At 34.9% G+C, this 16,888-nt stretch overlaps 2 protein-coding genes across 2 annotated transcripts; both read right to left on the bottom strand.

Moving 5' to 3' along the window:
- Positions 1-3,624: 3,624 nt before the first annotated feature.
- Positions 3,625-5,544, bottom strand: LOC127732470 (zinc finger protein 436-like; the record flags this gene model as incomplete). Its single annotated transcript, XM_052241507.1, has 1 exon — positions 3,625-5,544. A coding segment is annotated over one exon (906 nt), but the record flags the coding sequence as incomplete, so codon positions are not given.
- A 249-nt stretch (positions 5,545-5,793) lies between these two features.
- On the bottom strand, positions 5,794-7,460 carry LOC127732510 (zinc finger protein 239-like). The gene has a single exon (XM_052241546.1). The coding sequence runs from the start codon at positions 7,445-7,447 to the stop codon at positions 6,323-6,325; it is 1,125 nt and encodes a 374-aa protein (XP_052097506.1). The 5' UTR covers positions 7,448-7,460; the 3' UTR covers positions 5,794-6,322.
- Positions 7,461-16,888: the final 9,428 nt, after the last annotated feature.

The raw sequence follows: 16,888 nt of genomic DNA, 5'->3' as shown, positions 1-16,888 counted from the left end.
CTTAATTGTAAACAACGAATTGACGTCAAGTGGTAATTCATATAGATTTTTGAGAAAAATTAAAAAAAACCTTTGAACACTAACAACACATTAATTTGGTAACGGTTTACCACCAGCATGTAGCCACACGTACGTCTCTCTGGTTAGTTCTAGCTGACTGTCAGGCAACATCGAACACCAACACCACATTAATTTATCACCAGTAATGTGTAATTTACATGTCTCTCTGTGAGTTCGGGCTGTAAGTGAAAAAATGAGCACGTACGACATTAAATATGTTTATCACCAGTATGTTTATACATGTCTCTCTGTTAGTTCTGGCTCTCAGTAAAGCATTGAACACTAGTATCACATTTATTAGGTTTATCACCAGTATATGTACACATCTCTCTGTGAGTTCTGGCTCTCAGTAAAACATTGAACACTTACACCACATTAATTATGTTTATAACCAGTATGTGTCTATATGTCTCTCTGTGGGTTTAAGCTGTCAATAATACATTGAACCCTTACTGCACATTGGTTAGGTTTATCACCAGCATATGTCCACATGTCTCTCTGTAAGTTCTGGCTGTCAGTAAAACATTGAACACTTACACCACATTAATTAGGTTTATCACCATTTTGTGTCCACATGTCTCTGTACATGTAAGAACTGGCTGTCAGCAGATATATATTATACAATCATTAATTTTTATGTCTCGGCAGTCGATGAGCCATGATCAAAGAACGCTTACACTAGATTATTAAGGTTTCTACCAGTGCGTGTTTACAAAGCTGTGTAAGTTCTGACTCATGTCTATACGTTCTGACTGTTTTCATGTCTGTGTAAGCTCTAACTGTTCCTATGTCTATAAGTTCTGACTGTTTTCATGTCTCTGTAAGTTCTGACAATTCTCATGTCTATGTAAGTTCTGACTGTTCTCTTGTCTGTGTAAGCTCTGACGGTTCTCATGTTTATAAGCTCTGACTGTTCTCATGTCTATAAGTTCTGACTGTTCTCATGTCTTTGTAAGCTTTGACTGTTCTTATGTCTAAGTTCTAACTGTTTTCATGTCTCAGTACGCTCTGATTTTCCCATGTCTATGTAAGTTCTGACTGTTCTCATGTCTATGTAAGTTCTGACTGTTCTCATGTCTTTGTAAGCTCTGACTGTTCTTATGTCTAAGTTCTAACTGTTTTCATGTCTCAGTACGCTCTGATTTTCCCAGTCTATGTAAGTTCTGACTGTTCTCATGTCTATGTAAGTTCTGACTGTTCTCATGTCTGTGTAAGCTCTGACGGTCCTCATGTATGTGTAAGCTCTGACGGTTCTCATGTCTATACGTTCTGACTGTTTTCATGTCTCTGTAAGCTCTGACTGTTCTCATGTCTATGTAAGTTCTGACGGTCCTCATGTCTGTGTAAGCTCTGACGGTTCTCATGTCTATAAGTTCTGACGGTTCTCATGTCTATGTAAGCTCTGACTGTTCTCATGTCTAAGTTCTAACTGCTTTCATATCTCTGTACGCTATGACTGTTCCCATGTCTATGTAAGTTCTGACTGTTCTCATGTCTGGGTAATCTCTGATTGCCATTTACCAATTGACCACATTTATATGTGTTCGTATGTCTGTAAGCGTTAACTGTCATTTACAAAATAAACATTTACAACACATTCATATGTGTTCACATGTCTATAAGTTCTGACTGTTATTGAAATATTAAATACATGTGTTTATGAAGTTAATTTTCATTGAACTAGTACAAATTTTGTTAAGGGGTCAACTGAAGCCAGCCTCACGATGAGGTTTTTCACGCAGTGCTGAAGACCCATTGGTGGCTATCGGCTGTTTTCTACTCTTTGGTCGGGTTGTTGTCTCTTTCACACATTCCCCATTTCCATTCTCAATTTTATTTTATTGGGTACCGACTTTAAATAAAACTTAATTGAATTGAATTGAATTGAACCATTGGGAGTGGGCTTTTATCTTTTATACGATATGGGTTTTGCTCATTGTTAGGGATGAACGGTAACATTAATATGTGTTTTCTTTTCGCTGCAAGTTCTGACGGTCGACGTCAGTTTACACCTTCATCACACGTGTAATCGCTGTGTGTACTCTCACGTGAGTACAAGTTTTTTTTTATAAAACCTCAATTCTTAATCACACACCTATTTTAAAGGGATTAATACTTTCAAATATTTAACATGCCGGTAGTTTAAAACCAGAATAGAATCGAATCAAATCTAAATTGACGATAGGTATTCTGTTTCCTACCGAAGGTCGTCGGTTCATTCCGGGAACACCAGCTTCTTCCACCAACAGCAAGAGTGCACATGTCTGTTTTAGTTATCATTAAATTTATGTTGAAAGTTTGTAAGATGTTCTATGATAATGAGGTCATGGTCAGATGACCCAGGCAAGACAGACATGTTCACCTTACAATAATTTCCTTCTCCAAATAAAGCTGACCTACTACATCAAAAATTTGAAAAACAGACCGAAAAACAAAAACTTAACATTGACCAATGAGGTCAAGGTCAGATGATACTGCGAGAACTTCATGTATATAATCATTGTATACACTAAATATAGTTGACCTTTTATAATAGTACTTGAAAAACAGACAAAAACTTAAAATTGACCAATGAATCGTGAAAATGAGGTCAAGGTCATGTTATATTGGCTAGAACTACATGTATACCTTAATACAATCATTCAATACACCAAATATAGTTGACCAGATGCTTATAGTATCTGATGGACTGACACAATTACGAAAATGTATCATTGACCAATGAACATGAAAATGCGGTTACGGTCAGATAATGCCTGCCAGACAGACATGCACACCTTAAAGTCATTCAATACACCAATTATAGTTGACCTGTTGCTTATTATTCTTGTAACAACAGACCAAAACACACAAAAAAATACATTGACTAATGAACCATGAAAATAAGGTCAAAAATCAGATGAAACCTGTCGGACTGATATGCACCCATTACACTCATTTCATTCACCACATATAGTGATCCTACTGCATTCAGTAATAGAGAAACGAACCTAATCACGTAACTTTAACCTTGATCACTGGTCCATGAAATGAGGTCGAGGTCAGGTGATTCCTGTCTGACAGACATGTAGATGATGCAAAGAATATTATATATACCGGTATATACTCATAATAAGTAAGAAATTCACATTACAATTTTTTTTTCAAGCAGTCACTGAACCATGAAAATGAGGTTAATGACATTGAACATATGACAGACGGAAACTTCGTAACATTGTGTATCTATATACAAGATATGAAACATCCAGGTCTTCTACCATCTGAAATATAGCTTTATTCAAATAGTTTACGCTGCCGCCGGATAGAATACATAGTTTACGATGCCGCCGGATAGAATACCCATGTCCCGCATACTGCGACTTTCTTCGCAGGCGAGACAAAAACGGGCTTCGTTATGATTAGTCCGAGATTACTCTGACGTCCAACGGCTGTTTTACCAGACACGCTGGGGTCGTGAAAGTGACGAAAAATGCTTAAAATCCATCAATCAATTAATGCTATTTATAACATAGTAAAATACCTGGATGAACTCTCATACAATCATAATAATAATTATCATAATAATATTAGTATTAATTCTTTATTTAAAGAGGGTTAACAATTATAGTTAGTTACAAAAAAACTTATCTTCAGTGAGACCACACACACATCACAATACAATCAAAAACAGATATTTACACATAGATTATTTACAGTCAAGTATTCTATTATTCTAGATGAATGACATTTATCCATTATTTACTAATCATGCTGATATGTGTTCTCATGTGTCTATGTAAATTATCACTAGTATGTGTTCTCTTGTGTCTATGTAAATTATCACTAGTATGTGTTCTCAGTGTAAATTATCACTAATAAATGTGTTCTCATATGTCTATGTAAGTTATCACTAATATGATTTCTCATACGTCTACGTAAATTATCACTTATTTTCTAGTATGTGTTCTCATGTGTCTTATAAATTATCCGTTATCACTAGTATGGGTTCTCATGTGTGTTTACGTAAATCATTACTAGTATGTGTTCTCATGTGTTTATGTAAATTATCCCTTATCACAAGTATGGGTTCTCATGTGTGTTTACGTAAATCATCACTAGACTAGTATGTGTTCTCATGTGTCTATGTAAATTGTCACTGGTATGTGTTCTCAAATGTCTATGTAAACAATCACTAGTTTGAGTTCTCACGTGTCTATAAATTATCATTAGCATGCGTTCTCATTATCTTTGTAAATTATCCATGTTATTATATATTTACTAGTACAAATGTAGTACGTGTTTTAGAATGTAGATTATCACTCATATTAAACCCGAAACCTCAAACATCTCATTTCAGAGTTTTATCCCCATTATGTATTCCAATGTGTTTCATTGAGTCAACATGCTGATTAAAAGCTTTACCACATACACATGATACAGTCAAGAGATTAATCACCTGTATGTGTTCTCATGTGTCTCTTTACATTTCTAAGCTAGCTAAACCCTTTACCATATACACAACAGTCATCAAATTAATATGTTTTCATGTCAATATGTAAATTACAATGCCAACAAAACCCTGTACCACATACATTACAGTCATAAGGTAATTTGCCTGTATGTTATGTATTTGCATACATTTGTTTGGTACAACACAAATTGACATATGTCATGAATGTGAGGTTTGCATGTTTTGTCTGTATGTATTTTCATATGCCTCCTTAAATCAATAAGATGACTAAACCCATTCCCACATACATCACAGTCCTGAGGTTTATAACCTGTATGTGTTCTCGTGTGTCTCTGTAAATCACAAAGTAGACTGAACTCTTTCCCACATACAGCACAGTAATGAGGTCTATAACCTGTAAGTGTTCTCGTGTGTCTCTGTAAATCACAAAGTAGACTGAACTCTTTCCCACATACATCACAGTCAATAGGTCTATAACCTGTATGTGTTCTCGTGTGTCTCTGTAAATCACAAAGTAGACTGAACTCTTTCCCACATACATCACAGTCAATAGGTCTATAACCTGTATGTGTTCTCGTGTGTCTCTGTAAATCACAAAGTAGAATGAACTCTTTCCCACATACAGCACAGTAATGAGGTCTATAACCTGTAAGTGTTCTCGTGTGTCTCTGTAAATCACAAAGTAGACTGAACTCTTTCCCACATACATCACAGTCAATAGGTCTATAACCTGTATGTGTTCTAGTGTGTCTCTGTAAATCACAAAGTAGACTGAACTCTTTCCCACATACATCACAGTCAATAGGTCTATAACCTGTATGTGTTCTAGTGTGTCTCTGTAAATCACAAAGTAGACTGAACTCTTTCCCACATACATTACAGTCAATAGGTCTATAACCTGTATGTGTTCTCGTGTGTCTCTGTAAATCACAAAGTAGACTGAACTCTTTCCCACATACATTACAGTCATGAGATCTATAACCTGTATGTGTTCTTGTGTGTCTCTGTAAATCACATTGAGTAAAATGAAACCTTTATCACTGTTTACCACATACTTCACCAGTGATGATTTTTATCGCCTTTATGTGTTCTCATGTGTTTCTTTGAAATACTAGTATATATATTTGTTTAGGGGCCAGCTGAAGGACGCCTCCGGGTGCGGGAATTTCTCGCTGCATTGAAGACCTGTTGGTGGCCTTCTGCTGTTGTCTGTTCTGTGGTCGGGTTGTTGTCTCTTTGACACATTCCCCATTTCCATTCTCAATTTTATTATTATTTAAGCTAGTTAAATCCTTTACCACATACATTACAAATGTGAAATTTATATGCTTTGCTTGTATGTATTTTCATCATGTTCATATGTCTCCTTAAATTACTAAGATCATGAATATATGACTAAACCATATGCAACATACATCACAATCATGTGTTCTCATGTGTTAGCATGCTTACTAAGCTAGCTAAACCCTTTACCACATACACCACAGTCATGAAGTTAATAACATGTATGTGTTCTCATGTCAATATGTAAATTACAATGCTGACCAAACTCTGTACCATATACACCACAGTCATGAAGTTAATAACATGTATGTGTTCTCATGTCAATATGTAAATTACAATGCTGACCAAACTCTGTACCATATACACCACAGTCATGAAGTTAATAACATGTATGTGTTCTCATGTCAATATGTAAATTACAATGCTGACCAAACTCTGTACCATATACATTGTACATCACAGTCATGAGGTTAATTGCATACTTCCCTTTAAACTATTCAATTGATTAAACCCTTAGTCACAAACATTTCAAATGTGAGGTTTACATGTTTTGCCTGTATGTGTTTTCATATGTCTCTTGAAATTACTAAGATCACTAAACCCTTTCCCACAAACATCACATTCATGAGGTTTATAACCTGTATGTATTCTCAAGTGTCTCTGTAAATCACCAAGTCGACTGAACTCTTTACCACATACATCACAGTCATGAGGTTTATCGCCGGTATGTATTCTCATGTGTCTTTGTAAATTTCCAAGCAGGCTGAACCTTTTACCACATACATCACAGTTATGAGGTTTATCACCTATATGTGTTCTTATGTGTCTCTGTAAATCACCAAGCTGACTAAACCCTTTACCACATACATCACAGTTATGAGGTTTATCCCCTGTATGTGTTCCCATGTGAATCTGTAAATTATTAAGAAGACTAAAACCTTTGCCACATACATCACAGGCATAAGGTTTCTCCCCTGTATGTGTTCTCATGTGTCTCTGTAAATGACCAAGCTGACTAAACCCTTTACCACATAAACCACAGTCATAAGGTTTATCCCCTGTATGTGTTCTCATGTGAATCTGTAAACTACCATGCTGACTAAACCCTTTACCACATACATCACAGTCATGAGGTTTATCATGTTTATCCCCTGTATGCGTTCTCATGTGAATCTGTAAACTACCAAGATGACGAAACCCTTTACCACATACATCACAGACATGAGTTTTTTCGTTTGAATGTGTTCTCGTGTGACCCCGTAAATTACCAAGATGACTAAACTCCTTACCAAATTCACTACAGTTATGAGGTTTATCACCTGTATGTGTTTTCATGTGTATCTTTAATAGGTTACTTTCTCTAGAAAATTCTCTCTCACACATATCACATTTGTGATGTTTTTCAGCAGTTTCCCTTCTCATGTGTCTCTTTAAGTCTCTACCGGGACTATTTTTTCTAGCACAAACATCCCATTCATGCAGTTTATTACCAGCCTCTGTTCCCAGATGTCTGTGTAGAGTACCATTGATTGTGACTACAGCCTCTGTTCTCACATGTCTGTGTAGAGTACCATTGATTGTGACTACAGCCTCTGTTCCCACATGTCTGTGTAGAGTACCATTGATTGTGACTAGATCCTCTTCCACATTCATCCTTATAATAGGTTTATCTCTGTAAGAAACACAAAAAAGTTAAGACTTAAACCATTTTAAACCTTCCTAGTAAATTATCTTTAAAATATATATATATATATTGTATACACTGTTTTGGTGAATTACAACATATTCTACATTTAAGCATCTACATGTTAGGGTAGTTTTACTACTACAATACTATATATGAAGGTACGTAGTTATGCCCTTTACTGTCAGGAGATAACAGTCATTTTCAGCTATCAATAGCGTCAAATGGATTAAAATTCGTCAGAGCACTCAAATAAATATTGTTACCATTATTTTTTTCATAAATTGCACACACAAAAACACAAGATGAATGGCATAAATCAAATATAAATTTAAATATTTCATTCATTTTCATTCAGGCATTCAATTCTAGTTTCATTTATATTAACTTGAACTAACAACTGAGAAAGTATGTCACATTGAACATGTTGAATGTGTTAAAAGAATGTTTGAAAACCAAATAAAATTCTGTAAAATATGTTATCATCTTCTTCTTTTGGTATACAATATTCCATCGACATCTGATGATTACATATTGTTCTCATACGTGAACTATTTACAAAATTAGGCAATGAAAATATCAAATTTGTGATTAAAACTGTGTACAATCTTAATTAATGCTATTAATTAATAGAACAGTGAACAGCTGAAGTGAGCTGTTCCCTGAATCTACTGTTCCCTGAATCTATCAATGGATTGGGCCTGACCTACAAATGTAGTACTGTAACAGTGGTTTGATTCCGCCAGTGCACTTTATCCGGAGGAATAAAATACCTAGTGATTTTTATCCACCAACAAAAAATCACTTTTTTCTTTTATCCGATAAAACATCCACCAGTCATTATAAGGTTCTAAAAAAGTTTTTTTGAAGGGGAAATATATATAAAATTGGGCTTATTGATATTTTTTGATGTATTCGAAACTTGCAAAGTTGATTTATGTAATAAATGGTGAGTTTTCATCCACGGAATGTCCACACTATTGCTTTTGAACCAGGAATGATTTCACTAGTGATTTTGTACTGGAATGATAGCACTAGTTATTTTATACCGGGATTGATTACTCAAGTGCTTTAGATCCATACATTGATGAAGTGTTTTAGTACTCATTTTAAACACAAGATAACACAATGATAATTCTTATTAACGAATAAGATTTAAATAATATTTCTATGTAAATCTATAAAATTGGCATATACTTTTAAATTATCACTAATTGTTATTTGTATATGTACTAAATTGCCGAAGTTTTTCTGTGTATTCGCGGGTTGACTTGGAGATTAAATCATATCTTCTATGTCAATATCTATAATTGAAACTTTCTGTAAGAACACATCTGCTCTTTGGTTTATATCAAGTTTTATGTCTTGATTATTGTTGAAAGTATTTTAAGTTATAAAAATATCCTCCTCATCATCATCAATCATGATTATTCGCTAGATCAGGGACTTTCTATATATTTCTCTTAGTATAGAAAGTCCCTGGCTAGATTGACTCAGATTAATTAAACTGGTTCCTTGAAAATCTAATTTTAACCCATTTATTTATGTTAACAATAAACCGGTCTAATATCATGAATATAAACAAAAACAATGATACCAAGATTGACGCTTTCACACTATTTACATCCAATATTCTCTAGTGAAAAACAGCTACCCGGAATAAAAACGCAGTGGAATGAAAGTACCACAGGGAGCAGTTTCCACTGGTATTGTACACAGAAAGTATTAATATCTGTAGGAGTCCTTCCTTAGATGTATGAATGTGCCTATATGAGAGTGGATGATTTTTTTCTAGTTCTTGAGTCTGCTTTTATGAGTATATATGATTATGTACGTATGACTGATGGAATAGCATTGTGGCAACAAGATGGAATGATATTTTGTACATCATTACTAGTATACCAATCTTGTGTGTAGCCTGTGTTCTGCTAGTGATGGTACATTTAATGTTGTGAGCATGTTTGTAACACTACTTGTATTATGATATTTATTGCAGACATACCTAGCAGCTCGTCATTGGACCATCTCAATTTTGGATACCGATTCGGTTGTGTGAGGGTCCCAAACAGAACAAGATTATTCAAGTTGGCAGTGTATCCCAAACTCTGTCTGTCAGACCGACAAAATGTCAGACAAAAAATCATTCGTTCAGACAGAATTTTTAGGATTTTTTGGTTGAATATATAGTAGAAAAATTCAAATTTCAAGTTTGGCACAGACTGGTTTATGTCGGACGAGTGCTTGGTTAGTCCGAGATTACTCTGACGTCCAAGGGCTGTTTTGCCAGACAAGCTGGGGTCGTAATAATAGTAATAATAGTAATCTCGGACTAGTGCTTGGTATGCCTGGGTTTGTTGTTTTTTAGATTTCGTTTTAGAAAACCCAGTGGTGTGTTACCATTGGATGTAATGTCGTTTATATGTTTATCCCATGAAGGTTTGACTGTATTGACTAGTGTGTACCAAGGTACTTAGCTGATGACAGATGTTACTAATTCAAGTGTATGACCATTTAAAATATAGTTGTGCTGTATAGGTTGTGTCTTTTTGGTGACAGATAGCACAGTACATTTATCTGGATGGAAACTAAGCCATCAGCCAATCCCTCTCCAAAGGCAACTAGCTGCCGCGTCTAGATGAGTAGATCTACTTGGAGTTCATGGTTATTTAAATGACAAATATGTTTACTGTAAGTAAATTGCTTATTAGTTTGGCACTGGCTACGGTTACATGGAAATGTAACAATAATAAAAAAATTATTGTTACATTGGAGACTAATTGCCGGAATGCAGGGTTGGGTAAGGAACCGAATAATTACGAACGTAACAATAATATTTGTGTCTACGGTTACATTGCGTTATTGTTACATCGTCATCAATGCACAGCAATGTACGATGGTACTAAATTTTTTATTTACAATGACAGTTTCTACAAATCCAGTATGTTGTTTTTGGAGCGATGTTTTAGTCCGACGCATTTTTGGTGAAACCACTCCAAGCAGCCATTTCAACCCAGTGATGCCGGGCATTGTGCACGTTTGTATATTGCTGAATTTGCATGCATACTGTTCAATTCCATTCTGCACTTTTTTTAAGTTAAAAATTTGAGTCTTGATATTGTTTTAGTTTCGATTTATTAAAGCGTATCCGAAGTTTTAATTTTTTCACCCAAAACACTTCATCCATCATGTCCATTGTTCAAAGTATAGCGACAGTAATAAGGGTAGGTGTGCAGTTAAATGCATAGAAGTTTACACTTTTCACAGTCCAAGTTCTTAACAAGGAACCATAGAACAATTTTTCGCCTTCGGCACTGTATCTTTAAGAACATCAAAACAATTAATACTTAAAACTATGTCATGTATGTAAACACAATTTGTTGAATATAAATAATATTATAATAATTTATTATTATCATTATTACAAATATTATCTAGTTCATATCAAAGAATTAAGCAACAAAACTATAGAAGGTTAAAGTTTAAGATCTTTATTTTGATGGCATTCTTTAATGTAACAATAACGCAAATTATGTAACCGGAGACACAAATATTATTGTCACATTCGTAATTAATCGGTTCCTTGCCCAACCCTGTATTCCGGCAATTAGTCTCAATGTAACAATAATTATTTTAATTATTATTGTTACATTTCCATGTAACCGTAGCCAGTGCCTATTAGTTTTTACTTTATAACAGCATTGAGATTATTTAGCATTTCAGCTTATAAAAAATAAGATAAATCGTTGTTTACTGATAAACTTACATAATGTAACTTTCTCTACAAGGGTTAAAATGAGTCAAGGGAAAGAAATCAGCATTATTACGAAGGAAACAAAACTCGCACCAATACAAAATCGCCACACTTTTCCACCAGCTCGCCCCACTTGTGAAAAAGGGTTAATTTCCCGTTCAATGTAGTACTACCAGCTCGCCTGACTTATAAAAAGAGTTATATCCCAACGAATTTAGTCCTGCCAGCTTGTCCCAGTTACATGTTCAATGATTATCACATCGTACGCCACACTTAGAAAGGCTGATAATTACTTGAGGATAATTACCTCTTCCTGAAAAATAGTAAAACAAATTGAGGAGTATTTCTAAGGTTTTCATCAATTTTGATTTAATTTTTAGGTAGGGCGAGTTGGTAGGCCTTTTAAAATTCATTGCGGTTTAATTTCTTCCGATAGTGGGGCGAGTTTGTAGACCTTCATTCAATGTGATTAACTGACTCCTTTTCATAAGAGGACGAGTTGGCAGACCCTTTTTGTCGAGATTCAACTCCTTTTTATAAGTGGGTTGAGTTGGTAGTCCTTCAGTAATGCTTCACGATTTTATTCTTTGACACCTTTTCTTAAGATTGGCGAATTTGTAGTCCTTAATGCAGTAAGATTTTATTCTCCTTTAATTTTCCGATGATATGTGGGGCGAGTTGGCAGACCTTTATTTAATGGGATTAAACTCCTTTCATAAGTGGGGCGAGTTGGTATAAAAAATATGTTGGGGATTTTTTCATAAGAGGGCGTGTTGGCAAACCTCTATGTGTCGGGATTAAACTTCCTTCTCATAAGTTGAGCGAGTTGGTAGTCCTTAAGATATATCTTTTCCGACCTTGGTCGTAATATACTAGTACATGATATCATCTAGTATAAAAATACCCGTTCCGACCAACCAGAATCCGTTTCACATAAGAAATCCTTAAACCAACAAATTGAAACATAAACTGTTATCACAGAGATATGTCTCGCTTTTTTGTAATTTCGATAATGCAAATGTTGAAATTAAAATAGCAACACTTTAACATGTAAGCTTTGAAAATATTCAAAGTCAATGAACCATGACTGAAAGTACATGGCTAAACAAACTCCATAGAAATGAGATGTGCCAATGCTAATACAACTGTATAACAATTACCATTGACTTATCATAAAGAGTTCCCTTTAAACAGGCCTAAACACAAACTAATACATGATGTAAACTAAGCAAAATTTCAAAGTCAATAAACCATAACTGAGGGGGCGTGGTCAAATAATCTCCATGGTTATGAGATATGCCAATGCTTATTCAACTGCATACCAAATATCATTGACCTACTACTAGTGGTTATCCATGAACCAACCTAATCACAAACTAATACATGAAAACTAAGAAAAAGTTTCAAAATCAATAGACCATGACTGAGGGGGGGGGGGGGGGGGGCAACAAATCTCCATAGAAATGAGATATGCCAATGCTTATCCAACTGCATACCAATTATCACCAATTATCATTAACTTACCACTAGTGGTTCCCCATAAACTGAAATAATCACAAACTAATACATGAAAACTAAGCAAAAAATTCAAAGTCAATAGACAATGACTGAGGTGGCAGGGCCAAAAAATTTCCATGGAAATGAGATATGCCAATGCTTATACAACTGCATACCAATTATAATTAACTTACCACTAGTTTTAACCTATACTTCCCATGTATGAGGTTTTATCCCATACTTCACATGTATGAGGGTTTAGACCATACTTCACTGCGACATGTATGATGTTCTATCACTGTAATATGTTTAGCCTATACTTCACATGTATTAGGTTTTAGCCCATACATCACATGTATGAGGTTTTAGCCCATACTTCACATGTATGAGGTTTTAGCCCATACATCACATGTAAGAGGTTTTAGCCCATACTTCACATGTATGAGGTTTTATCACCATAACATGTTCTCCAATGTCTGTTAAGTTTCATTATTTTCATGGTTTTTGGACCCTGGTCACTAAATTATTTTTATAAGGTTTTATGATGAGTTCTTGTATTTGTTCAAATGTGTCTGTTCAAGGCATTTCTTCTAAAAACAAATTTAAAGCAAATAAATAATACATTGCGTCATATTTTTTTATGTTTATCACAAGTATATGTCATTGTGTTCTCTGTATAAGTCGCTTCTTCCAATAAAATTATTTAGCACATAAAAAGATTAATGATAATTTATCACCAGTATGTGTTTGCATCGATCTATGTTGATTATAACTCTTACAGTAACTGAATCTTCAACAATATAAATAAAATTTATAATGTTTATCACCAGTATGTGTTCTCATGTGTCTAGTGTTTTCCCCAAGCATGTTTGCGGCATGGATAGACGCCATGCCATTTTTAAGTGACGCCATATGCCCTTTTTTGTCTTTATAAATGACGCCATGCCCTTTTTTCACTTCTTTGAATGACGCCATTGTCTCGAAAATGCCCTAAAAGAAGCCTTTTTCAAAAAAACAAAATTTCAAAATTCCATGCATCGGCAATTCCGGTAAACTTGTTACCTAATTGTGTAACTCTCTAATTAACTGACCATGGGATAAAGTTAAATACCTTGCCTTTGGCAGTTTTATCACCTCTGTTAATGATTGTTTACTGCTAATTAGGGGATTTAAGATAATTAAACAAATACTAGATATTTAATACAGAATGAAAATGTCCACATGTTATCCATTTGTTTATGTACAGCACCACTTCCTGTTTTACTTCTTGTATTGATAATCCTCCTTCTTATATAGGAGCACTTAACAAATGCTTTATTTCTAACAATTATGGAGAAAAAAAAGAAACTGTTAATACCTTCTTCAATGTATGCAATGTAGTATTGCATCAATATATCACCCCTGTTCCACCTGTTATATTTATAAAACTCCTTACTTATATAGGAGCACTTTAGTGTGCACTTAAAAAAACACTTTTTCTAAACAATTTAAATGAGACTAAATAACTCCCAACCAACATCAAGAACATGTACAATAATTTCTAAATAAGGTTTAAATTAGACTAATGTTCCATATAGTAATTATTGAACTGGTTACCTGTTACTTTTTTGTTTTCTGTAGCATACTGTAGGTGCCTTTTTGCTAATTTTCCATACACTATAGGTGCCCTTTTTATAAATGTTTGCGCCCTCTAGATGCCCTTTTTCAATTAAGTTACCATGCCCTTTTTGTGTGTTAGGGGAAACACTATGTGTCTCTGTAAAATTCCCATGTTCAGTAAACCCTTTTACAGCATACATCACAGTTATGCAGCTTATCACCTATATGTATTCTTATTTGTCTCTGTAATTTACCAAGCTGACTAAACACCACACATCACGACCAAGAGGTTTATCACCAGTATAAGTTCACATGAGTCTATGTAAATTACCATGCTGACAAAACCTTTTACACCATACATCACGGTCATGAGGTTAATTACATGTATGTGTTCTCGTATGTCTCTGTAAACCATCATCATGCCGACTTAATCATTTCCCAAACACATCACAGTTATGCAGTTTATCTCAAGTGTGTGTTCTCGTTTGTATTTTTTGTTTATTCATTCGAGAACTGAACGTTCAGAGTTTAACAAAAACACATTCTAGATGTCGGTGTTTGCGTTGTTTTACATTTTGAGGGTCTCTGTAAGTTTTAGCTGTCAGTAAAACATTAACACTTACACCACATTACTAGTAATTAGGTTTATAACCAGTATGTGTTAACAGTTCTCTCTGTGAGTTCGAGCTGTCAGTAAAACAAGGAGCACTTAATTAGTTTATCACCAGAATGTGTTCACAGATCTCTGTAAGTTCTTAGACTAGTCGTCAGTAAAACATTGAACACTTACACCACATTCATTAGATTTGTGACAAGTATGTGTTCACACTTTGAGTTCTAGCTGTCAGTAAAACATTGAACACTTATACCATAATAATTAGGGCCCCGCCGAATGGCGGTCGCCCTATAGTGATCAGTCTGTCCGTCCGTTATAGTTTCATACTTTATACTTGACATGTATATTAACCAACACCAGAGGGTGTGTCATAATGTTAGTACAAATTCCTAGGTCGAAGGTCAAGGTCAAAAACTTTGGTTTCAGTTGACAACCCCATGTCCTATGGTAAAGATCGTGTCCGCTCTATATCTTGAGAACCGTTATGATTTTAAAGTTTATACTTGACATGCATATTAACCAACACCAGAGGGTGTGTCATAATATATGTACAACTTCCTATGTCAAAGGTCAAGGTCAAAAGATTTGTTTTTAGTTGAAAACCCCATGTCCTATGGTAAAGATACAAATTTTTACCACACGTTATTCACAGCGGGGCCTAAAGAGATGGTTCCCATGTCAATGATGTCTAGGTAGTTTAATCTACAGGATGTGTTCACAGATCTCTGTAAGTTCTAGGTTTCAGTAAAACATTACACACTTACACCACATTCATCAGGTTTATCACCAACATATGTTCACTTTGTGAGTTCTGGTTGTCAGCAAATCATTAAACACATACACCACATTCATCAGGTTTATCACATGTGTTCACACTTTGAGTTCTGGTTGTCAGTAATAAATTGAACACTAACACCACATTTATCAGGTTTATCACCAACATGTGTTCACACTGTGAGTTCTGGTGTCAGTAAAACATCGAACACTTACACCACATTCATCAGGTTTATCACCAACATGTGTTCACACTGTGAGTTCTCTGGTTGTCAGTAAAACATTGAACACTTAGACCACATTCATCAGGTTTATCACCAACATGTGTTTACACTGTGAGTTCTCTGGTTGTCAGTAAAATATTGAACACTTACACCACATTCATCAGGTTTATCACAAACATGTCTTTCTGTAAGTTCGAGCTGTCAGTAAAACATTGACCACTTAAGCTTACACCTCGTTAACTATGTTTATCACCAGAATGTGTCCACATGTCTCTCTACGACTTCTACCTGCCAGTAGGTTTTGACTATTCTCATGTTTCTCTATGAGTTCTACATGCCAGTAGGTTTTGACTGTTCTCATGTCTGTAAGTTCCGAGTGTTCACATGTCTGTGTAAGTTGTAACGGTCAGTGACCAATTGAACACCTACACCATATTCATATGTGTTCACATTTTTAACTTCCCGTCCTAAAGATACATGAAATATGTGCCACTGGACGTTTAGAAACCAACAATCAATCAATCAATCTCAAGAGTTCTGTCTGTTATCCACTGATTTTATGTGTGTTCACTTGTCCCTGTAAGTTCTGACTGGTATTGGAACATTACACACTTACACCACTTTTATATGTGTTCACTTTCGCAGTAAGTTCTGACTGGCATGTCTATGTAATTTCTGACTGCCACTGACCGTTTCGATGAGATTTTAGCAAAGTAGCATACTCAATTTTCCAAATCCATACATAATCTGTAACTAATAAAGCTAAATGTATAAATTCCAGATGTGTAAAAGAATTGGCATCATGATGTGTTCATGTGTACTTTATATTCCAGATGTGTAAAAGATTTGTCATCAGGATGTGTTCATGTGTACTTTATATTACAGATGTGTAAAAGAATTGTCATCAGGATGTGTTCATGTGTACTTTATATTACAGATGTGTAAAAGA

The sequence above is a fragment of the Mytilus californianus genome, unplaced genomic scaffold (assembly GCF_021869535.1).
Source record: "Mytilus californianus isolate M0D057914Y unplaced genomic scaffold, xbMytCali1.0.p SCAF_25, whole genome shotgun sequence".
Taxonomy (NCBI): Eukaryota; Metazoa; Mollusca; class Bivalvia; order Mytilida; family Mytilidae; genus Mytilus; species Mytilus californianus.
This window is presented reverse-complemented; position numbering and strand designations above follow the sequence as displayed.